At 40.5% G+C, this 25700-nt stretch overlaps 1 protein-coding gene across 2 annotated transcripts in view; it reads right to left on the bottom strand.

Moving 5' to 3' along the window:
• XPOT (exportin for tRNA) overlaps positions 1–25700 on the bottom strand; it is a 66586-nt gene that overhangs the window by 4349 nt on the left and 36537 nt on the right. For both annotated transcript variants that reach the window (XM_084631252.1, XM_084631251.1), the window contains 14 exons: positions 23577–23813; positions 23203–23241; positions 21348–21410; positions 17480–17604; positions 16346–16490; positions 16065–16184; positions 15764–15858; positions 14422–14491; positions 12961–13199; positions 12065–12350; positions 9150–9339; positions 5286–5402; positions 5069–5184; positions 4672–4719 (listed from right to left, as the gene is read on the bottom strand). In XM_084631252.1, coding sequence (XP_084487378.1) covers positions 4672–4719; positions 5069–5184; positions 5286–5402; positions 9150–9339; positions 12065–12350; positions 12961–13199; positions 14422–14491; positions 15764–15858; positions 16065–16184; positions 16346–16490; positions 17480–17604; positions 21348–21410; positions 23203–23241; positions 23577–23813 — 1890 coding nt within the window. The remainder of the gene's footprint in view (positions 1–4671; positions 4720–5068; positions 5185–5285; positions 5403–9149; positions 9340–12064; positions 12351–12960; positions 13200–14421; positions 14492–15763; positions 15859–16064; positions 16185–16345; positions 16491–17479; positions 17605–21347; positions 21411–23202; positions 23242–23576; positions 23814–25700) is intronic.

A 25700-nucleotide genomic window follows, 5' to 3' on the forward strand; every position in this document is an offset into this window, starting at 1 on the left:
CAAACACCAGTTTTTAGCCCTGTAGTTGGAACTTAGTACACAATTTTGTTTGTGACGTATAAGAAATAGAATCCAGATAATTCTCACATATCTATGTTGGCTCTGCAGCATTGTGAACAAGAGTAACAAATAGCAAAAGCTTATTTTAGTCACTAAAACCTGCGTTTCCGACACCGAATACACAGATCTGTTAAGAAAAAAAAAGTTACTAACCTTTCCATAACTGTTGCTCATAGAGATGTGTTGCTCATGTCCATTCCACGTTAGGTGTGCACGTGCTGCATGCACTGTTGCAAGACATTTTTCACTCAGTATCTGTTGGGCCGGCTCTAGCACCCTCTGGTGCCGCGTGCTTATGCGTCAGTATAAGGGGCACTGCTGGCCCCACACCTTTTCAGTTCCTTCTTGCTGGCCAACTCCAACAAAAGGGTAGGAGGGTGGGCCATGGAACGGACACAAACACTACATCTCGAAGACCACCACTTATGGAAAGGGTAGTAACCATTATTTCTTCGAGTGCTTGCTCATATCCATTCCACGTTCGTTGACTCATCAGCAGTACCAAGGAGGTGGACTCAGAATTCATGGACATGCGGATTGCAATACTGCTCTCCCAAACCTGGCATCATCTCGAGCCTGCTGGGGGATGGTGTAGTAAACGGAGACGGTATGCAGCCCTGCAGATGTCTTGGATTAGGACCTGGGTCAGAAATGCCGCTGATGAGGCCTGAGCTCTCGCTGAATGAGTTGTCAAGATAGCAGAAGGTGCCTGCTTGTAGCACGTGCAAATACAGGCGATTATCCAGGATGAGATTCTCTGGGCTGAGACCGGTAGGCATTTCATCCTTTCTGCTATTGGCACGAAGAGTTGTGCAGATCTACGGAACAGCTTGATCCTCTCAATATAGAAGGCTACAGCATGTCTAATGTCCAACGAGTAAAGCCGCTGCTCTTCTGAATTCTTGTGCAGTTTTTGGGAAGAAAACTGGCAGGAAAATGGCCTGGTTACTATGGAACCACCTTTGGAAGGAAGGCCAGGTTGGGGCGCAGTTGAATCTTGTCTTAAAGAACACTGTATGGTGGTTCTGATGTAAGGGCCCTGATTTCCAAGACCTTTCTAGCTGAGATAATCACTACCAGGAAGGCGACCTTCCAGGAGGGAAACAGCAGAGGGCATGGGCGGCAGGTATAATAGACACGGAGAGGCTGAGCTGCAGCCGCTGGACCCCCGGTTGTGGGGTTTTGGGGGAAAATTTTTGATTTATTATGCCCCTACTGCCTCCTCAGCATAGGCTGCCTCCTCAGCTCAACCTGCATGGGGCACAGCAAAAGCTTCTTCCAGAGAAGAGAGACGCACGCTTTTCTCCAGGCAGCTTGGGGTCTGGGGAGGGGAGGCATGGTGCAGCTGCAGCTGGCCCGGTACTCTGGGTATGGGAGCTCAGGGCTTTGGCCAGCTGAGGGCTCCTCTGGGCAGGTGCGGGGGGTGCCCTCAGGGCCTCAGCCGGCTCGAGGGTCCTCCAGCTGAGGGGGGTGGGGGTGTGTGTGTCTTGGGGCTCCTCCAGCTGTGGGGGGTGTCTTGGGGCTCCTCCGGGTGGGAAGGTGAAGGAGTGTCTCAGGGCTCCGGCCGGCTCGGGGCTCCTCCAGCCGAGGGGAGGGGAAGAAAGGGGCAGAGCCGGGGCTAGCCTCCCCAAAGTGGGGCTCCACCCACCGCCCATGGCTGAGGGCACAAAGTCAGCTCAAAGGGAGGGCCCGAGAGTCTTGCAAGTACCAGGTTTAAATCCCACAGTGGAACTGGCTCGCAAATTTGAGGGTAAAGCCTTTATAAGTCTTTAAGAAAGCGAATGGACATCTCATGTGATAAGACTGACCTGCAGCTCACCAAAGGGTGGAAGGCTCAGATTGCTGCTAGGTGGACCTGGATACATGCGAGGGCCAGACCTTGTTGTTTCAGATAGAGCAGGTATTCCAGTACAGACTGATGGGAAGACAGAGTTCGAGAAAGACCTCACTGGGAAGACCATACCGAGAAATGTTTCCACTTGGCCAGGTAAGTAGCTCTAGTAGATGGCTCCCTACTACCTAGCAAGACCTGGTGGATTTGCTTTGAACAGGGATTTGAGGGTAGCCCTGGAGTCCTTCAGGCCATGGAGCTTTGTGTCCGTTTGCTTTGAGAGAAGAGAGGTACCCTCGAATGGGAGGTTTTGGATCAGTTGTTGAATCGCCAATAGGAGCCCTGAGAATTGAAGCCATGAGTACTAACCCATGACCACTGCAGAAGCCATCTTTCTGGTTGCCCCATTGGCTGCATCCAGGCCCACTTGGAGTGAGGCTCAGGCTATGTTCTTTCCTTCCTCTAAGAGTGTGGAAAACTCTTGCCTGGAGTCCTGAGGCAGCAAGTCTGTATGGTGAAGTTTAAAGTCCTACATATTGTAATTGTACCTCCCAAGCAGGGCTTGTTGGTTAGAAATACTAAGCTGTAACCCGCCCGTTTGTCAGAAAAATTTATTCAACAGGTCTAGCTTTTTTAAGTCCTTCTGCTTGGAGGTAGTGCTTGTCTGGTCTTGTCTGTCCCTCTCATTGGCCTCTAAGACCACTAGAGACCTGGGAGAGGGGTGAGAATATAAGTACATATATTTCTTCTCTACTGTTTGGAGGTGGGAGGGAGAGAAGATGGGGTCTGCCATAGGGCTCTGACTGGACCCATAGCAGCCTCATTAATGCGTAGGGCCACTTTGACATTTTGGCTGCAGCAGCCCCATCTAATAAGGCTATGTGAAGACTCCTTGAGTACCTTGACCTCTAGCCCTAAGTTAGTAGCTATCCTCTTTAGAAGCTCCTGATGGGCTCTAAAGTCATCTTGCAGTAATGAGCTGCTCAGCCCCTCCCTCATCTGGGAGGAAGGAATAGGTCTGAGCTGGAGGAGGAGTTTCCTCCTCTTCTTCTGCCCTTATTACATCCCCTGGGCCCACATCTTCCGTGTCAGTATTGTAGTCGGGGTCAGGTGCTGAGCAGAGCAGGGCATGGGCCTTCCTCTCGGATGCAACTGAGTAGGACCAGTGGGATGGCAGTCCCAGTACAGGAGAAATCCCCACAGATTTCACAACGGCCACTGGACCTGCACTGGCCACTGTCCTTCAGGCCAGGTACCAATGGGGGGGTCCGCATGGGGGTCCGGCAGGATGTAGGATGGGTAGCGATGGCAGCTCTTAGGGTGGGTGTAGGGCTTCACCTCCAACTCCGAAGAAGCATCCCCCGAGGTGACCTCGCTTCCACCAATCGGTGCCGAGTGTCCAGGGACCAGTGCCAGATTGTGGAAGACCTCATAGATGATAGAGGGCCCCAGTGCCAGGTACATGCTCAGAGCCCCATGCTCCCTTCTGCTAATCATGCTCATCAGAGCTGGTAGTTGTCCCACTGGGGTCGGGGTACTGGGAGTGATAGTAAGTCACTGGCCACTGCAAAGGCCTCCAGGTGGAAGGCGCTGTGATGACTTCTTGGTGTCAGCAGGAGGTCCCACACTGGACCCCTGCAAGTGGCGTGGAGTTGACAGTGCCACTAGGGGCTGGGGACAGAGGAGCGGCCTGACACGTGTCACACTCCACTGCCATCCCAGTTTGTCCTTGCTCAGCACCGGTGAGACATCCTCTCTTGGATTGTTTTTTCTTATTCTTCTTCCTCAGCATTGGAGATGGAGAATGGTGCCGAGAAACATGCAGTGCCAGAGGGGCGCTTTGCGCCAAAGCGGAGGTGTTCGGAAGACTAGCTCTCAGTATAGCCTTTCTTTGTACAAGGTGTGAAGTCCTGACATATTTCACAGCACTCTCATATGTGAGCCCCTCGCAGACACTTCAGACAATGGGAGTGTGGGTCACTCACCAGCATAGGCTTGCCACAGCAGGCACATGGTTTGAAGCCCAGGTACTGGGGCATGCCCAGCCCCAGGGGCGAAGAGAGCCCCTCTATGCTAAGAGAGGGGACTGAATATCTGCACTAATACTATTTACACTACTACTAAACAGACTAAAAAACTAAGCTGAAAAGAAAACCACTGAATAACGCCTTGCCGAAGTAAGAGGAACTGTTCCATCAACTGTTACAGGTGGTAGGAAGGAACAGAGGGTGCGGGGCCAGCAGTGCCCCTTATACTGGTGCATAAGCACGCAGTACCAGAGGGCACTAGAATTGGCCCGACAGATACCACTGAGGGAAAAATCTCTGGCGATGACATAGGCGACGCATGCACAACTAACATGGAATGGACATGAGCAAACACTGAAAGAACATGCCATTTTTAGTGACTTTACAGCATGAAGCTACTTTAAGTGAAGATATCTGCCAAAGAATATAACTCTTTCAAAACCACGGATCCCTTGCACTTGGTGTAATTTTGTACTGAGTAACAGAGTAATTAACCACCACTGGATTAAAACTGATTTAAATAATTTTTGAACATATAAATTCAGCTATTTTGTGACAACTTTAAAGGTTTTACACCACCACCACCGAGAAACAAAACACAACATCCATTCCAGTCAGTGATTTCTGTTAACTCCCCTGGAGTTAATCTTATTCTTCTCTCCACATAAAGACGTTTAGTAGTTTCTGCAGATTAATTTAATTCTGTCCTTTAAGAAAAACATTTAGTTTTACACAAAGTTTTACAAGCCTTACCCTTTTGAGATGAATTGTTTTTAACGTCACTGCACATTCTGATAAAGCCTGTTGGGGGGGGGGGGGGGAGAAAAACAAACAAACCCTAAGATTTCAACCCAAACACACTCTTGTCAGTATCTAGTATTGAATGTTAATTTTTGTGAATACCATACATTTATGTTAGGGACTCAGTCCTGCAGTCATTTGCATGCAGATCTTAGAACTCAAGTTGATTTGAATGAAAGTGTAGGAGGACCTGCAGAATTAGGCACCCTCGAAAGAATGACCAACTTAATTGTTTTACATAGTGAAAGAGCTTTTGTGTTATCAGTCAAATCAATTCTTTGTTGTATATATATTTCAACTTCTAAAAGTTTTCATGTGTATGTTAAAATAAATATTTCATAATACGTACCAATACTGTCTGTGCGTCTGCCAAGTCAAAAGTTTGTTTTAAAGGTGCTAAGAAACATGCAGGGACAATGTGCTTGTAGACAAAGTCTGCAAAACCTACTGGTCCATCTTTGCCCCCTGTGGGGAGGAGAGGGGGGGAAAAAAAGCAGTAGTGTTCAGATTTTATCCTTCTAACAATTACTGATCATAAAGCGGTCAGAATATAAATGCAAACTTACCCCAAAGTTCCACGAGCTTAGAAAGAATAATAAAGCATGTTTTCTGTGAAATAGGATCTGGATAGTCCACTGCTCCTTGGATGATAGTGAACAACACACGTTCCACATTCTCTGCATCTACAATAAATACAAAAAATCTAATTTACTGTAAAGATCAAACTAACTTGAGTTCTCCAGCATGAACAGAGAAAACCTAATTTTTTAAGCCTTTGAGACTACGCATCACACAAACGGCAAAACAGTTTGTTATGAAATTCTTATTTAAAGAAGAAAAGATTTCAAAAGTGATTTTCAATTTACAAAATGTTATAACAGCATATAGACGACTTCGAAATATTCTGCAAACTTAAATGACAAACAGGTTTCTATGGAGACAGGTTTTAGAGTGGTAGCCATGTTAGTCTGTATCAGCAAAAACAATGAGGAGTCCTTGTGGCACCTCAGAGACCAACAAATTTATTTGGGGATAAGCTTTTGTGGGCATAAGCTTTCGTGTCCCTTGAATAGATAGACAGATCTCTATTCAAGGGACACCATCATGGGACCTAATCACATCAGCCACACCATCAGGGGCTCGTTCACCTGCACATCTACCAATGTGATTTATGCCATCATGTGCCAGCAATGCCCCTCTGCCATGTACATTGGCCAAACCGGACAGTCTCTACGCAAAAGAATAAATGGACACAAATCTGACATGAGGAATAACAACATTCAAAAAACAGTAGGAGAACACTTCAGTCTCCCTGGATACTCAATAGCAGACTTAAAAGTGGCACTTCAACAAAAAAAAACTTCAAAAACAGACTCCAACGAGAAACTGCAGAACTGGAATTAATTTGCAAACTGGACACCATCAAATTAGGACTGAATAAAGACTGGGAGTGGATGGGTCGCTACAAAAACTAATTTCCCCGGGTGATACTCATACCTTCTTGTCAACTGTTTGAAATGGGCCACCTTGTTTACATTGGCCTCATTAGCACTACAAAAGTGGTTTCCACCCCTTCTTGTCAACTGTTAAGAATAGCTCACTTCCACCTTAATTGAATTGGCTCATTAGCACTGACACCCCCCCACCACCACTTGGTAAGGCAACTCCCATCTTTTCATATGCTGTGTATATATACCTGCCTACTGTATGTTCCACTCTATGCATCTGATGAAGGGGGTTTTAGCCCACAAAAGCTTATGCCCAAATAAATTTGTTAGTCTCTAAGGTGCCACAAGGACTCCTCATTGTTTTTGAGGTTATTATGGAATAATTTATAAGATAGCTATAAAATATATTCTCTAGCAACATCTTGGTTCATCATGTTTTTATCAGTAATAAATGTTTATGATTTTTAGAAATAAGATTATAAACTGCTGAGGTAGTCATAGAATAAATTCCTCCTGGCTTTTGAAAAAGCTAATTAATACACTGGCAAACTAATATACAAAATAAGAACTTTGTTTGGTCTTAATAAAAGTACTGTTGTAACAAGTTCTATGGTTGTGTGACTGCCAGACACATAAAATATCTTGTATGTATTTTTTTACAAAAAACACATCATCTGCTGAAGTGTACATTTTTAACAGAACTCTCCAGAAATCCCTGAACCTGCAAGAACCCTTGGAGTGGAAATGTTGACGGTTCCCATGGAGGAAGATGCTAAGATAACAACTGAAAAAAGATCCTTCCCAAAGAAGCAAAGTTTAACTAGACACCAATAGGGAGATGGATTTCTTCTGAAAGCATTAAAACTATCAGCTCAAAAACTTCACCAGTTCAAAAGTAGCTATGTGAAATGGGCCATTATAAAGTGAGCCAATTTCACTTCTAATAAGAAGGAAATTGAAAAATTATAATGGTAAAAGTGACATGTACCCAAGGTGATGTCATTTTTCATAAATATTGTGAGATATGACACCTGCCTAATAAGCCCTTTCTGTCTGAAGACACTGAACATGGGGAGTGGGATAAGAGGACAGAAACACATGTTATGAAAGCTGACACTGGGGAAATTCACCAGCATGTGGTCTGAAGTAAAGGTCTCTTGACAGCATTTGCTATAAAATTGCTATACATTTATAGCTACCAATCTTACATTTACATTTAACACAAAAATTGCCATGCTGGATCTGGCCAATGGTCTACCTAGTCCAGTATCCAGTCTCGGATAGTGGTCAGTACCATGTATTCAGAGGAACGTGGAGCCCCATAGTGACAATTACGGAATAGCCTATTCACAGAAGTTTCTTCCTAAACACCAGCATGTTGCTGGCTTACACTCTGATGTACAAGGGTTTGATCATCTAACAATTGTAGATATTCTCATTAGTAAGGGTCTTATACTTCTTTTACCCAACTCTTGGCCTCAATAGATCTGGTAGCTATATATTCCTCAGCTTAATCATGCACTGTATAAGTAGTACTTCCTGTCATTGGGTTTTGGTTTATTGCTTTTCACGGTTATATGTGTTTCCCTGTTCTTGTATTATGAGAAAGGTAAAGCCAAGAGAACGATTTACATTCTCCGTTCCATTTGTTATTTTGTATCAATTGAACATGTCTACTGTTTTCAGTCTCTTCGTATGGAAGTCTTTCTGAGCCTCATTCTTGTCACCTATTTCTGGATCTCTTTCATTTGTTTTTCTTTTTGAGAAAGTAACAAGAGCTGAACATAGCAATCCAGGTGATTGACAATGGCATTTTAAAATATTTTCAGTATTTGCTATCCTATCCTTTACACATTCTAATGTTTTGTTTTCTCTTTTGACCTCTGATGCACGTTGAGCAGAGGTTTTCGTTGAGCTGTTCACAACTGGCACAGCCCTGCCCATCCCTTATTTCTACCTCTCCTCCCCGGTTGGTACAGTTAGTTTAAACTCAGCAATATTCGAGTTCTTTACAACATGTATGGTGATACTTGTGTCAAAAATAAATTTCTCCCATTGCGTTGCCCCTATATACTTAGCTTTATTAAGATCCTTTGAAGTTCCTCAGTTTAAGTAAATGTCACCTACATGTTTTCCCACCTCACTATTTATTCCTCTTCCTCTAATAAATGTACTGGTTTGCTTAACCCATATTAGTTTTTTTTTTTTTTTTGCAGTCTTGCCTAGATGAAAATCTAAAGCTTTTCATGTTTTCATGCATTTCTTCTCTCAACCTGCTAAAGCTCCATTTAACAAAATAATGTTTGACCAGATTCTGTACCAGTGAAGTCAACAGAACACATGAAACTGCTTTCAGTGGCAAGTGACCCCAAATTTTATTTGTCTGTTAATGATGGGAAACAGGTGTGGACTAGACACCCGGTGAGTCAAAATGAACCTCAGACATCAGGGCAGAAGCAAATCCAGATGCTACTAGCAGGTAACCAAGGTAGAGGAAGGAGGAGCTCTAGTTTCTGCCCACTGATGTGCCATAGGGGCTGTGCTGGCATAGAGTGAGCTGTAAGACTATAAAAGGTACTGGGGCAAGGTTACTCACTGTTATAATTACGTATTGCATATAACAGTTGGTCATAAGTGATACATTTAATATAGCTGGCAAAGTGTAATTCCATAGAAAAACATTTGATGTGCTTGTATTACTTATCTGAAATCTCACTCCACCACTCAAACAAATATTAAGTCACAAAACATCACCAAAATGATCACTATAAATAGTTTACTCATATTGCATTTCTAAATGTTACAAACAAGAATTCTTGTTTAGATAGCCAAAATTAAGTATAATCCATTTATGCAGTTGATTCTACCTTAAATATTTAAATAGCATTTAGCAGGAATACTGCTAATGATTTTGACAAACAAAACTGCTTGTTGTATTGGGTAAAAATGATTCATGGTGTGTTCCCATAAGTGACTGCTCACCCTGATTAGCTATGACTTCACTCATTCCACTGCCAGTGACCGTCTGCAGGAACGCAAAATAACTTCTCCGTAACATTTGCTTTTCTAAGGCAGCAGATTGGTCATTTTCTTCTGCTGGACGGAGCAACACTTCGAAAATAGCATGAAGTAGTGGCATAAACATCTGTTGCAGAAATGGGGAAACCTGGGTCTGTAGAGGTTGTGGGGGAAACACAGTGTCAGCTGACAGCTCATTACAGAGACTGATGCCTAGAAATTAAAATCTAGCACAGAAAAGAGATTCATTTTAATTAGCTTTTGTTGTCACTTCCAATATTTTAATCACAACGAAGTTAAAAACAGTCAGGCACCAGCCAAGTGTAGATATAAACACATAGGTACAAGTGGTACCCATGATATAGCGTTCATCATGCAGCGCTGATCACTAATCAATCCACCTCAAGAACTAGTCTAATATTTCAAATCTGAGCTATTTAAAAAAGGCTTTTCTGAGAAATGGCTATTTCCCCCACCCGTCATGTGAGATTCTCCTATCCTTCCTCCACCAGAATTAAACTGAGGTTCAAGAGGAGAAATATTTAGTCCTGCACCAACAGACTTATCCATTCTTAGCCCTGCAGATTGTTAAGTGGGAACTTTATCCTTCTGGAAAAGGGAGATTTTCAATTCTTCCAATGATACAAACACTTGCTTCAAAATCCTGGAAAGCCTCAAGATGCTGGATTGCAAAATCGTGGCATTTAAATTACAGAAAATTTATTTTAGGTTATTTCTAAAGAGATTTCAAAATGTAGAAGTTGACACAAGAACAAAGAGTGGATGGACTGCTGTCATCATCTGTGACACCCTTAACTTCAACAGTTTTCTTGGTTAAAGCCTGAAAATAGGTAAGAGGTCATCAGGTGACCTTAATTTCCTCCAATTTGAGGCTTCACATGACTGCTGGAAGAACAGAATTTTCAAAAATTGTTAGATGGAGGACCTTTTGGTGACATGATATTAGTGTCAAATTTGTTTTTCCTGCAGTCAGCAGTCCATAACAACTGATTGTAGCTCAAGAGAGCACTCAGATGTTGAACTCTACTGAAGACTTAAGGCTTTGACACTACTAAGTAATGCATCCATTCAAACCTCATGCCTATAATATATACTTACTACACTACTCAGTCAATATGCACACCATCAAAAGGGTAGGGAGGTGAAATATCGTCTTTCTTGTCCATTAAACCTTAAGTCATTTTCCTACTTAGCGCTATGTTTTTTTAAAAAATTAGGCACAGTTTTTATGCATTTACAGATACCAGCTGTTTAGGAAGATTTAAGTCAGTCAGTTACTGAGAAAGATGAATGAAAAAAAAAAAAAAAAAAAGCAATTCAAGATGAAAAAAAGCTGCATGTAATTAGGATTATCATCAACTCTAAAGTTATACTAAGCATTGCCTAGTTTACTTCTTTTCATGGCTATGTGCTTCCCCATTATGCCTGACCCCAACATTTCATTCTTCTTCTCCTTAATCCATCATAGGCCTTTACTGGGGTCATCATCTATCCCACCCATATGGTTACTTAATTCCTTACTCCATCTTGAACTGCCATCAGTGCCATCTGAAAAACTAACAGGATACAATGCCGATGTGGAAACACTTTCTCTTTCCCTAACCTCCTAAAACTTGCCATAATCTTTACATCCCATCACCATCACTCCATAGAGTTCAGACTGTGAAATTCCCAACAGTGCTCCAGAGCCTAGATTCCCCATGCTATAGTATACATTTCTGCCATACCACCATGATAGCTCATTAACATTTTTTCTCCATAGTATTTTCATTTTCACACCAAACTCTGCCTTTTAGTATATTTAACAAGAAACCTTCATCTGAAAGATAGGTTTAAAAGATTCTATGCATCAGGGCTTCTAAAGCTTTTCCACACTGAGGCCAAATTTGGTATACAGATGATCCATGAGACAATCTCCCGTCCCATTCATGAATGAACAACATTCTTGCAGGAACTACAATTGATGACATTGAAAAGTAATACTAGCTCAGTAATTTAACGTATTTTAGTTGTCCCACTCAATACAATTTAGCAATTTGAAATGAGGAGCCAGCACAATGTGACCAACCACAGTTTGAGAAGCTCTCCAATCAATAGTGAAAGTTTCTGTCAATCTCATTTACATACCAAACACATCTGCACACATTCCTAGATACTAGTTCTGCTCCAAAACCCCATGTTCCTACCTGTGTTTAAGAACTCTACACTATTTGTGGACCTATCTTGTATAGTAGTGCATTAAGTATCAGTGTATATTTTTGTATAACAATTATGCACCAAGTTCCTGTACACCAGTGTTCTCTATCCACACACAGTGTCTAAAACTTGCATACCTACCTGCACTTTTTACATGTCTATATCTATGTACATACCTGTAAATCTTGCTACAAAAAAGAAAAGGAACAGAAAGTTCATTTCAGGTTTAATCACTGTTGAGTGATTATCATTTTTTCAAATTAAATTTAGCACCATGGCATTTTGCCTATTCAATACTAACTTCATCACGGAAAACAAGTATCATGTTTCTTGTTAATATAAAAAGTGTGTGTTTAAGCAGTGCAATACCAAATCCAAAAGCTGTATTTTTTTTTTTTTTTTTTTAGTTATTTCTGATGTTTTTTGGGGTAATTACAGTTAAAGAAGGAATACCCCTTTAGTTCTTGGGAATTTACCAAAAGATATGTTCTTTCCCTCCTTCTCAAGCAGGTATTTACTAATAAAAGCATTTACAGCTACAAAATAAAGCTTGAAGTACAATTCTATGAAGTTCAGGTTCCTCCACATACAATGACCCTTTTTCTGAGGCCAGAAAGCAGGAGTTTAGAAGCCTGCTACCCCATAAACTGACAGACTCAGACCTTGAACTTAGCTGTAATTTGATTTATGAGAGGAATGAATTCTTGAAGGTCTTTTGCTTCGCAATCTTTGAGCATGTGTTCTGAGGCAGAAGGGATAAATGGAAGAACTTCTTCCTCTAGGCAAATAATCATGCGGTGAAGGAACGTGCGAACACCACTTCTGATGACTTCCTTTTGTAATGGACAGCTGAGTGCTGGCAAAAATGTCTGTAAGCAGTCCAGGTATACTTCAGAGCAGCCACATTGCTTTACTGTCTGCTTGTTGCTGAAAGCTTTGCTGGTTCGGCTGTGCAAGCAAATGAACACACAAAGTTCTCTATTAACTCACATTTCAATGGAAATAAAAAGCAACAATGCAGGTCTAGAACAAGACTTACTATAGATATTTAAGAACTCAAATGTACTGTTCAAACATTAAAATTTCCTAAAATGGGGAGCCAAAACACTTAGGGCATCAAATTTTTTGATCACTTACCAAATGTAATTTACTTCACACTAAAAAGCACAGCATACTGAGATTTAAGTTTGAGTGAACTGACCATTCACAAATGGTGCCAAAATGGACAACACTAGAATATTCTCTTTATTTTAACTGAAGTTCTTCATAAGATGTTTCATGAGTCATTTAATGGTAAGTGGTTTGGTTTACTAGAAATTCAGTGAAACTCAAGGATTTTGAAGACCTTAAATCCTCTATTGACACTCTTTCCTAAAAGGTACCTTCCCTGATTTTCTGGGCTGTTTGGAGAGAGTGCCAACCAAAAACAGATTTTGGGGCAATAAATGCTTGCAGAGAAATTCAACCAACGCAATGACAAGCTTGATTCCAAACACTTTTCTCTTAAAAAACAAAAACAAACAATGTATACCTGTCGAGTAAATTTTACTGTACCCACCTAGCAAAGCCAACAGCATGATTGAGGCAGTCAGCGAGTGCCATCTGTCTGTCCTCATCTTGTGCCATCATCAGTTTTTCTAGCAGCACTTTAAACTTCTCCATTAGTGGAGATAACAGATTCCTCATTAGAACCTGTTTCCTTTCTGCAGAGTATTCACTGTTAACTATCAGCACTCCAGCTGTCTCATAAATGAATAATTGATCATCACTGCTTAATAAAGCCTGGTAACCATTTTCCTAGAGCCAAAGAAAGATAGAGAATATATATATATAAATCACCAATTACTGAAATTTTATTCTACTAAATCTTTATAAAATTCCAAAGAGAATAATTGAAGGACAAGGAGTGAAGAGAAATCTCTACAGAAAAAGTTTATTGTTTCACAAAAATGGAAAGTTAAGATATAATAGTTTTAGTTACAAATTTAAGTATAAATTAGAAAAAAGTACAGAAGTGTCTGAAATACAGGCTGTTGGGATTCCCTCCGAGACCTCTTCCACTTGGTTTATCAGAACACCACATCTAGTGTTGGGAGAACACTTCATCCTGATCTCTGGGATCCAAAAACACTCAGCTGGACCCCAGATTGTGTCACTCAGGTTCCTTTATTTGGCATACAGCAAAGCTATGCTGAGTTGATCTGACTCAAGTGTAGGGGGTGGGTATAGGACATACCACACATCCAAAGTTACAAAGAAAACCTCTTCCTTCATATACATGTCTACTATATATTACATCACATTTCTGGACTGGCTTGGTTATTTTGCAGGAAACAATTCCTATGCAGCAAGCTTTGTCCATGCTCGACCTACTTGTATCTTCATCTCTACATTCTTAACTTACCTTGTCCATTATTAGTAAAGGATTTCCTTGGTGTTCTCCCTCTTATCTTAGCTTGCTCAGGCATTCTGCCCTTTTAGCCTACTGACCTATTTACTTATTTTATTTAGCATAAACATTCCGTTTTCAGCCTAATAATCTGTTTACCTCCTTAAATCTATTCTCCAAGAAATGAGGCCTCCCTTTATGTGTTAATTTCTCATGTCAGTGCAGGCCTCAGCTACTCAGGGCCACTACAATTTTCCTCTCCAGTGCTTTTGACAGATCAGTGCACTTTAACAGAAGTATCAATAGGAGCTGCAATTGTTTCTGGACCTCGTGCCAGTTTCAAAGATTTTCAAAGGATCATCAACAGGTAGAAATCTCATTTACACGGGTATTTCTAAAGCCCATGCTTCCTAGGACCCTATTCAACAAGATACTTAAGCATGTGCCTAACTTTAATGAGATGAATAGTCTCACTGAAGTCCCAGGAATTCAATGGGACTACTCATAAGTACATTTCTAAATTTCTACACAAGTACTTACTGATTAGAGCCTTAGTACCTTAGGCACCCAGATGAATATAAATTCACACACTTCATCTGTGAGATGTTATAGAAAATAAGAAGTACTTACAGGTGGAGAAAGTTCTAGCAGATCTTGTATTCTGTTCAGAACATCTTCAATAAAGGGGTTCATCTGTTTACTGAAGTAAAACAAGTAGTATTACATATTTCTAGAAATCACCACTTGCAAAATCTTTGCCCTACTGCAAGAGAGAATCCTGCTCTAACTTGGAGAGACTAGGGTTTGGGTTGGACCAGTATGGTGAACTGCCACCTCTCAGGTTCCTGTGTGGTCCTCCAGAACAACAGTTTTCATTTTAAAGAAGTCTCTGGTTTTAGGATTGTAAGGAAAACCTCAAAAACGTGAATGTAATGAATGCAGAGATGTCTGCATGAGTCTGCAGAGAGCCTGGAAAAATAGCTGACAAGTGGGAATGGCCCTGTTCATTTCAGAGCTTGTCTACACTTACAGGCTACAGCATCTGCGCCGCTGTAGCACTTACTGAAGATGCTATCTATGCAGACAGAAGAGCTTCTCCCATTGGCATAGGTATTCCATCTCTCCAAGAGGAGATCGTGATGTCGACAGGAGAAGCCCTCCTATGGACATAGAACTATCTACACCAAGGGTAAGTTTGATATAACTGCATTACTCAGAGATGTGGATTTTCCACAAGCCTGAGCAATGCCATTATACCAATATAAGCATGTAGCGTAGACCGGGGTTAAATTACATGTTTTCATTAACAGTTGAAAAAGGGTCAGGTTTCTATGTCTGATGTATTGTTCCAGAGTTTTTCCTGCATTTAGGTGCAATATTTGTGCGTGAGAAGTAGGACCAATATGATTTCCTGCTACTAATCATACCACAGATTGAAGAGTTTTAACTGTATTATTAAATAACCTCCATATAAAACAAGTTTTGCCTACTAGGTTAAAGAGAACAAATATATATTCAAAATTTGGTTAACTCTTGTGTAAGTTGTTTTCAGGTTGTCACACTGAGGAATGATACTAATACTGGAGCTCCACTCATGATCTGCCCACAATTGCTGGCTGGTTCCACTAAGATGACGAGCAGCGAAAGTTGCTATTGACCGGTATATCACCATCATTAGACTTCAGCGTTAATACCAAACTGAGGTGAGTTGGGAGAGTTCACATCTGTTTTTCCTCTTTCTACAAATTCAGACAACTCTGCTTCAGTCCACATTTTAAGATTCTCTGCAGTACTGGCTGAATTTTACAAAACCTAATGGGTCTTCCAGAAAAGTACTTTTATGGTGTACCACTTAATTCCAGCTCATTTCAACATGTTGAATTTTGAATAAAAGAAACAGGTCACTGCTCTCTCATCACCTGAAATTCTTTTGCAAAAACTGGATACACCATTTGAAACCACTTTCACTTACTTAAGAGATTTGACAAATCTGGAAAAGAGGTAAGCTGTTCTGCTTCGTACTTTTGGACTAGTATGGCGAAGACCTCTGTGATCTAAGAATGTCATCTGCAATTAAAATAAAAATTTCAGTTTGTATTCGTTGTACATAAGCAGAAAATTTAACAAACCAACAAAATTTCCATCTACCTTTTTCAGAAAATAGATAAGGAACAACAGACAAGTTCTCCAAACACAAAAAAACCTTCCTAATATTTACTTTATCTAGTTGGAGAAAATAAAGTAAGAAGTTTTGTATGAATGATCAAACTTACTAAAACATTTGGAATGTGCTGAGGTTCAACAGCGAAAAATTTTTCATATCTAACCACCGTTTCAAAGAATTCCAGTGTCACTGATGTATGTTGATAGGCACTAACACCAGATGTCACCAGCTGTAGGGAAAAATGCATTAAGGAATTAGGATTAATCATTTATAGTGCAGAACTACAGTTTAGTGAGGTACTGATAATCTTGATGAGCCTTTCCTGTTGAAAGAAAAAACTGCTAGTAAAGAGTGAAACATTTAAGTAACTCTTACTGCTGAAATACTTACAGTTCGCATCATATCCTGCAAAGCGCTTGCTTTTGAAATATCACCAGAGAAGTGAGCACCATGAGAAACAGGGAGAGCCTCAGCCAACATATACAGGAGCCTTATTGCTACCTCTATTTCCATAAACCGTGTAGCCTGCCAATTCCTATAAAATGGACACGAGATTATGCTTCAACAAAGGTCACATTAGCCAACAGAGCTTCATGAAACACTTAAGCTACCAATTTTATTGCCAAATATATTTCCCAGTATTTTCTTGTGAAGTGCCTTGAACTGCATGGCATGGAGAGACTACAGATTTCATCATCATCATCAGTGCAGTTTTCATTAAACATAGGAGCCAACAATCAGTTAAAGTATAACTAGGCAAATAAAGACTATAAGAACACTGGCATCCTGAAATATTGGCCATTGGAGAGTATTATTTTTTACATACACAGACATGCAGCATTTCTTTTCACCATTATAGCAGTATCGTTGAAGCAGTAGAGGAGCATTCTACAAAAATACTATAGGTTTCTCATAGCTGCTATTTAGGATTGAGGAGGAAGACAAATTTGGTATGGTTTGAGTGTTCTAAGTTTTAAAGGAACACTTGATTGTTGTTTTTCCCCAAAGTTATCTATTCGCACTGGGCCTTGATAGTAGCAATATTTGATGCAACTCCCCTTTCCACGGGCACCAGTCTATCACAGCTTCTCAATCCCTCAAATATTTTGGTATTTATCACTATTAGCTTTAAAAATGTATAAGAAGAAGAATATTTATCCACACAATGAAAAGCTAAGGAGAAACTATGCATTTGCTAGATCATGGTGGTCCCTAAAGTGAGAGGATGGTGATAACCTTAAAGTTAGAGAGAGAAGACACCTCTTTTAGAGTTTAAGCCCTCATTTAATATTACAAACAGATCAAGAGGTTTTCTAGAAATCTGAGCCTAAAAGAATAATCAAGATTATTTTACTGCTGAAGACACAGCAAAATGATACTGACCACTAAATTAAATGTAAAGAATGGTTTACCTGAGAGTTCTGACAAGGCCTGCATGAGAAGTTTGTCATCCGTTACTGCATCAAACAATCTTTCCTGAAAGTGCAACCTTTCTTAAAGCCAACTAGAAGAAATATAACTTACTGCAGTGTAGTGTTAAAAACTCTACGGACTGAAGCCAATAGTAACTCTGGTGACACCTGAGCTAATCTGTCCAACAATAGTTTCAGCTGTTTCCTGTATTCCACGAACATTGCTTCATCTTCACCCTGCAACAAATAGATTCTTCATGTAATCCACATTTACATATTTAAGACAGGTTTCAGAGTAGCAGCCGTGTTAGGCTGTATCCGCAAAAAGAAAAAGAGTACTTGTGGCAGCTTAGAGACTAACAAATTTATTTAAGCATAAGCTTTTGTGAGCTACAGCTCACTTCATCGGATGCATTCACCACTGAATGCATCCGATGAAGTGAGCTATAGCTCACGAAAGCTTATGCTTAAATAAATTTGTTAGTCTCTAAGGTGCCACAAGTACTCCTTTTCTTTTTATATTTAAGACATCTGAAAATTACATCTTTAGAAAACTAAGTTGTGATTAGTCATGATACAAAATAGATTATGAAAAGTTAATTGGGTAGATACGTACCAGTCATCTTATTTGCTTGTGTCTTAATGTCATGCCCTTTCTTATTTTCCGTATTACAGTGACATCTAGAGGCTCCAACTAAGAACAGGGCACCGCTGTGTTCAGGATACAGAGTAAGACAGTCCATGCCCTCAAAATTGTAGTTTAAATAGCCAACACAAAATGAAAAAAAGAAAAAGGGCTTCCAGCCCACTCTTGCTTTCTACCCACTTGTTCTGTCCAAGAAAAAAGTTCTCCCTTAACTTTAAAATTAAGTCATACATCCCAAATGATTAAGTGCTGATCATGGCAACTGCTGCAAGTAGGCCAAGCCAACTCCTAGGTAGGCTCTTATCACTCCCACAGTAGCATCTGAGAAATGGAGGCAAGGGAAGATTGGAAAAAGTGTTCTACCTTTATAATTTTCTTTCTACTCAGCACTGGAGAGGCCTCAGCTAGAGTACTGCATCCAGTTTTGAGCACTACACTTTAAGAGATGGACAAGTAGCAAAGCGTCCAGAGGAGGGCAACAAAAATGATAAAAAGTTTAAAAAGTCTGACCTATGAGGAAAGGTTAAAAAAAAAGGGGGGAGGGATATTTAGCCCAGAGAAAAGAAGATGGGGGGGGGGGGGGAGAAGAAACAACCTTCAACTACATTAAGAGTTGTTATAAAAAGAGGACAATGACAAATACTTTTCCACATGCACAGAAGTTGGACAAATAGTAACAGGCTTAATGTCCAGCAAAGTAGATTTAGGTTTGATATTAGGAAAGACTTTCTAACTATAAGGGTAGTTAGGTATTGGAGCAGGTTGCTAAGTGAGGTGATGGAATCCCCATGCTTGGAGGTTTTTAAGAACAGGCTAGATAAACACCTGTCAGGGATGGTCGAAGTATACTTGGTCCTGCCTCAGCACATAGGGTATGGACTCTCAAGGTCTCTTCCAGCCCTGTGATTCTTCCCTCTCATCAGATTCCCAGTCCCTCTCCACTAACAAGATGCAAACCTGTCAAAACCACCTTCCTTCTTTAGCCAGCCTACTTAATCGTACAGAAATTGGACCTCCTCTCTCCCACCTTCCAAATGAAGCCAAGAGGAACCTCCACATAATTTTGTTGCAGAAATCACTCCTCTGAGGCTACAAAAAATGTTTTCCCCCTTCAGCACAGGATCTTAAACTGCTATCCTTGACTTCTAGCCAGAGATTAAACCAGGGGTTCTCAAACTGGGGGCTGGGAGCCCTCAAGGGGTTGTGAGGTTATTACATGGGGGGTCGCAAGCTGTCAGCCTCCACCCCATACCCTGCTTTGCCTCGAGAATTTATAATGGTGTTAACTATTGTGACTAGGTCAAGCCAGACAGCTACAGGAGAGTGCTGCTATTTTTTTCTTTTACACAACTGTACCCTGATTACACTCCCATCTTGTACAACCAGAGACAGTCAATAGAAACTCCTTGCGTTCCTTTAGTGATTTTGCTTAACTCATCCAACAGTCAAATAATATAGATCAGAGTATCTGGCTGCCTGCTACTTGCAGCAGTCCTTTACAGGAAAAGGGCCCATTTTCCTTCAGAATAGCTGTAAAGGCTTCTGGGGACAAAAATGTAGTGGTGGTAGTAGCCACTTTAGTTGACCCCCTTCTATAATTTAACTGCCAAGTTTTCCCCCAATGTGACTGCACAGTTACACATAGTTATATTTATATATCCAGGTTTTATTATTAAACCAAGAATTTTCTTTTTATAACACCACCACTGTTACGCTTACACTTTCACAATCATTACTTTTAACATTTTTGTCCAAACAAACATTTCACATGAGTATCCAAAGTACCTTCCATAAAAACTTCAGAAAACAAAAAGGTGTGGAAAGGAGGGGGGATGGAAAGCAACCAATTAACCCAGGAGAGTGCTTTTTTAAATTGCTCCCTTATCTTAGAGGTACAAGTCTGCATTTGTGTACAACACCCTAGGCTTAACAAGGGTGGAGCCAGGGCTATGGTTAAACCCAATTAATGCACAGAAGGCAGGTATATTAGCCCCAGGATAAGCAGGTCCCTTTTCCCTTGGTAGCTGTCCAGGGGTTACTTTAGGTTAATTAGGACACCTGGGGCCAATCAAGGGCCGGGCAGGAGATAGGAGCTGAGGGAGAAAGGCCAGCTACCGGAGAGCTGAGCAATGCAGACGCTGATAAGCATTAGGAGAGAAGCCACGCAGGTACAGAGGTGAAGGACAGGAGAATCCCTGCCCAACAGGGCAGACGGCCCTTCCAGACCCCGGAGATCTGAGGGATAAGACCCTGCCAGAGGGGAGAGACTGAACCGGGTGTCTGGTCTGTTGCCACTACTCCCGCAGAGGCTACCAGAGACTGAGAGGCTCCCTTCCCCCTCTCCCTGGTCAGCTGGGAGGGACCCTGCTCTGACAGGGTGTGGACAGTAAACCCAGGGGCGTGGGGAAAATTCTGAGGGAAAAGAGGAATACCCTAGCCTGCCACTAAACGGAACCAAGGCGGAGAGGAAGCTTTGTCACAATATATTAAAAACGTGTTTCTAATTTCTAAGGTGGGGTCGCACTCAGAGGCTTGCTATGTGAAAGAGGGCACCACTACAAAAGTTTGAGAACCACTGGATTAAATTTATTGTCTAATTCTGCAGATTAGCTAGTTGGTCAAGAAACTAGTAATGTAATGAGATGCATTGAAAGAGCAGCTGCTAGTTAGCAGGTATTTAAATATCTGAAAAAAAAAATCCTTGTGTGGGTCTGAGATCCTGTTACACTATCATTTGGTTTCTTGCTACAAGTCTGAGTCTGACCCAAATGCAGTTCACTTAAAGCTATTCAAGTTAATACCAAACAATTTGAGAGATCTTTGACCTGTACCAAAACCATTAGGCCTGTCTAAAAATTAGACACTTTGTTTTCTTTGTTCTGCACTTGGAAATTCTGTGTTAATTTGAACCACTGATGTGGATACCCCAGTCATCTAATGTATAGTGTCACAAGGAACAGTATGCATGAGAATGTCAGTTTATGAGCTCAGTTCAATGCACTAATTTAAACTCAGACTTCAGTTCAGACAGATTATTCCAAAAATTCCTGTAAGTAGTTGTTACCCAAACACTAATTTTTAAGAGTATTCCCCCCTTTTGATACATATACTGCTCTGATGGATGTTAAACAGAAGATACGCTTGCATTGAGATAATAGGTTTCAAATCTTAGTTTTTTTAAATTTAGGATAAATACACTGATTGGTATTCACAAATTTTAAACAAAGTTATCTATGTGAACCTTAGGATTCCTCACTTAAGCCAAACAGCCTGTAATTTAAAATTGAGATTTTATATTTACAAAAATCAAGTTTACCTAAATATGACATCTTACCTCATGTTCAAAATTATATTCTTCATCATAGGTCAACTTCTTCATAACAGCCAACATAATTGCCTATAGTGAAGAAAAGTTGATAAAATTAGTGTACTCCAGTACTCCAACAAAGCAATTGATAACTACATATAACCTAGCACTATACTTTGCAGTAAAGCAATCTGGGAAATATTTTAAAATGTAGTAGCTGAAGTTTATATAATTAAAAATTAATCCACCCTTGAGGAGGAATGTTCAAAGAGACTTAATGGAAGTGATGTTTCACAGGGTTTTTGTGAATCAGATAAGTGACCAAATCTTCAGCTATAATCCAGATTTTAAAAGCCTGATTTAGTATAATTGACAGTGCTCAGTTTCTAGCAGTATTATCCAACTCATTAGTTCCCACATATAATCCATATGGTTTAACCCCAAAATTTAAATTCCCACCATATAGCTCCATCATATCTTACATATAAATGTTGTGGGGTACAGGGCGGGGAGAGAAGAGTATTTTTAAACAAGAACCTCCCATAGGTTTTTCAGGGTTTAATGTTTTTTGTTTTGTCCTTTTTTCAATTCCATTTTTAGAAATTGTTATTCTGAGGTATTCAAAGTTTAAAAAAAACATATTGGAAGTACTGGGCTCTAATTTCTTTCTGTGAACGAAAAGCTATTCTAAAAAATTACAAGGGAAATGACATGAACATCAAGGTTCTTGTTATGCCTATTAGAAAACAATCATAACCGCCCAGAAGCCTATAGGGGAAATGAGTAAAATAAACTATCACTGGAAATCCAAGAGGGGAAGGGTGAAGTTGTGCATTATTTTGTGAGAAAGAGGAGTGGATTTGATAGAATCAAGCAGCTTCTACGGTCAGATAGGGAATCTGATTATATGGTTTTACATGAAGCGGACTAGCTTATCTTGTTTTTCTGTTAGTTTCAGCGGTAACCTGCCTTGATCTAATGAAACAGAACTGGAACTACACAAGGACAAAACTGATAGGCCTGTTGGCACACAGTGTCCAAAGTGAAAAGCTAACACTGCAGGAATATATTTCTAAAGTGAACATACTATGTGTTGTGTTTTATTTCATAAGACCCTCCTTCCAAACTCTTAATTCCAAACCTCCCAACCCCCGCTTTTCTCTGAGTTGGGATAATTAAAACAATGTAAAGAGAATACTCTAAAGTTCAGTTTGGAAAACTTCTCAACTTGCCTATAGATACAAAATGATATCACTATATTATAGAGCAGGGGTTCTCAAACTGGGAGGTCAGGACCCCCCAGGGGGTTGCGAGGTTATTACATGGGAGGGAGGGGTCGCGAGCTGTCAACCTCCACCCCAAATCCTGCTTGCCTCCAGTATCTATAATGGTGTTAAATAAACTAAAAAGTGTGTTTAATTTATTGGGGGGGGGGGTCACACTCAGAGGCTTGCTGTGTGAAAGGGGTTGCCAGTAAAAAAGTTTGAGACCCACTGTTATAGAACACACAATCTGGATACAAAAATTCCCAGAATTATGAAAAAATGGATTCAAGTTACTAGAGCTGATTGGGAGGAAGAGAGCTGGAAAATCTGGGCTAAAACAATGTCCATCTTTATATGAACAATTCAAAATAGACTGTAAATTTAACAATTTTTGATTTTTAATATGTTTGGTTAAATGAGGGCAACTCATACTGTCCCTAATGACAAGTCACGACAACTTTATTGATGTATGTTTTGAGACTAACGTATAAAATAGGTAGTCTTAATAAAAAGGGAAATGTTTGTATTTCTGAAGAGTTTTAGGGATCACATTTGCCAAAAATAATGATACTTATCAAATTAGAGCTCTGCTAAGAAGGAACTTCAACTAGTCTTACCTCTACATTAGCTTTTTGCTGCTCCGAAAGCACAGAGAGCTGTAATGAGACATTTCAAATGTTATCTCTCATCAAGTTTGCACTTTCTAATAGTTAAAGGAATAACGATGTGTTTCTTTACAACACTGCTAATGCTTGCAAGCATATTTTTAGGAGAACACAAAACTTCACCCAATCTCATTTCTCCAAAATTCTACAAACAACTGTACATAAGCAGTATGTTCAGAAACCAATAAACCAGAGCTACTATGTGTTAAACACCAAGCTACAAAGTATTTTTATAACAAGTAAACTCCTTAAGAAACCTAACATGCAAAGTAAATGTTCTTAAGTTAGGGAGAAAATAAGTTGCCATATATATTTTTTTAAATTACCTGTTTCAAGATGTGAAGGTAATCGTAACAAAACCCAATAATATTAGATGAGATATCATCATCTTCATGAATTAGCAGCTGCAACATTAGGGCCACTTTCGCTTCAATAGCTTGCAGGGTGTCTTGAGCACTTTTCATATCTCCACTCTTTACCAGTTTAGTCCAGCTAGTTATTAATGCTTGCCCCATTCCATTGACCAGCTTAGAAAATCTGGCTAGAAAATCCACATCATCTTCCTGTAGGAAGAATAGGGATCTGATTAGAAATAGTAGCAAAGACTCAAAGCTCCAACTCCCCAAAGCAGTATAGATTCATGGGCAGTGCTATGCATTGTCTCCTATAGGTACATAGTGCCACGTAAGGAAGTAGCATATGTGTATCCTAAATTGGCACAGTGGTTGCCTGGTTTGTTCTTTCCGTGATGGAATGGGGAGACAAAGATTAAAGCAATGCAAAAAAAATACAACAACTGAGCATCACATTATTATAACTAATTCCCTCTCCCGGGTTAGTCTCCCTGTTCCTTCTACCTCAAAATGAAAAGCGATTTTACTTATACATTCACTCCCCTGAAATCTGTATAATTTTAAGTACACAAGCCCAAGTGATTTCTATGGGAAAAGTTCATACCCAAAAGTAATAAATAGCTGGCAGACATTTTTAAAAACACACTGTGATGAACTCTTCTCTTCTGAAGATAAACAAAGCAGACATGTTTCTGTATTTGCAGAATCAACCCACTTCAAGTAAAAGAGCTAGAAGACCTCTCAGAAAGGAATGTGTTTATTGTCATCCTTCATTACAGATATGAAGTGTTTTACATATGTATAAAGCCATTCATTCTAAAGCACATTATAAATTACACACTGGATCAGGGTAGAGTAGTAGAGATCCTCTTTAGAGCAACTGAGGGAAGGTTTGCATATTGGAATTCCCCAATCATCCTTGCAGCAGCCTGGAGGCTCTTGCAGCAGTTCCCAAACTGTGGATTGTGACCCCAAATGGGGTCGCAGGTCCAACGAGCCAGAATCAGCCGGCAATATGCCATCTTCCCCCAAATATGTCCAGACACGCTCCATGAACACCGTACCAGAAGGCTGCCATTTGGTCTACTAAATGGCAGCTCCTGCACAGAGTGACCTCGCACATACAGTGCATGTAAGGCCATGCTGTGCAGAGGCCACCAGTTTGTAAAATCACAGCCTCCTGACACAGCGTTTGTGGAATAGGTCTGGACATGCTGGATTTGCGGATACTATTTTGCCATTTGCACCAGCTGGCTGTGCAAGCATCCAGCAGAAAGACTTTAATCCAGAAGATCCTTATCTGTGGACAGCAGCCTTATTAACAGAGTATCCTCTGTGCTTGAGTTGGTAGGTATCTGTGCTAGCCTTTTCTTAGATGGGAATCTGCAGCGGCTTGCAAACTCCTTAATGCAGGGCCCATATCTTCTTTTATGCCACTTTGAATATCCTGCTGGTACTTAATAAAGAATCATTTTAAGTCACTTGTTACCTTGCTGCTCTACTGTCACCACACAGGACCTTCCTAAATCCTGGTCTCGTTTGCTTAACAGTGAATTCCTCTGATTTGTGATAAGAGGTACAATGGACCCATTTTTACACAGAGTATCTGCTTCAACCTCCACCAGTAAGTCTAGTGATACAGTTACGAACAAAAAACCCAAGAGTGCAAGACACATGCTTGCAAATATGACAAGGCTTTCTTTGAGTATGGCTTCACCAGTGTTTGTCAAGAATGAAGAAAGGCCAAAATGGCTGTTATGCCACACAGTGTTAACAACTGAAAGCAAGAAGCCTAACTAACTTAAATGACACTTGGAAATCCTTCACAAGGAACACACAGGAAAATCAAAGTCATTTTCCTGCGCTGAAAAGAACTTTTGCATCAACAAGTACCATTCAAGAAAGCCATGTTAGTCTCTGGCCCTGCTCAAAAAGGCATAATTTGAGGTGAGTTACCACATTGCATAGGCCAAGAAGCTTCACACAATAGGAGAGACTTGGATTTGACAGCTGCAATCGATATGGTGAAAATGTGTGGAGAAAGTGAGGCAAACAAGCAAAGCCAGATCACTCTCCAACAGCTCAATGAAGCAAAGG

This window comes from Lepidochelys olivacea (genome assembly GCF_965140295.1).
Source record: "Lepidochelys olivacea isolate rLepOli2 genome assembly, chromosome: 1".
In the NCBI taxonomy this organism is placed as follows: Eukaryota; Metazoa; Chordata; order Testudines; family Cheloniidae; genus Lepidochelys; species Lepidochelys olivacea.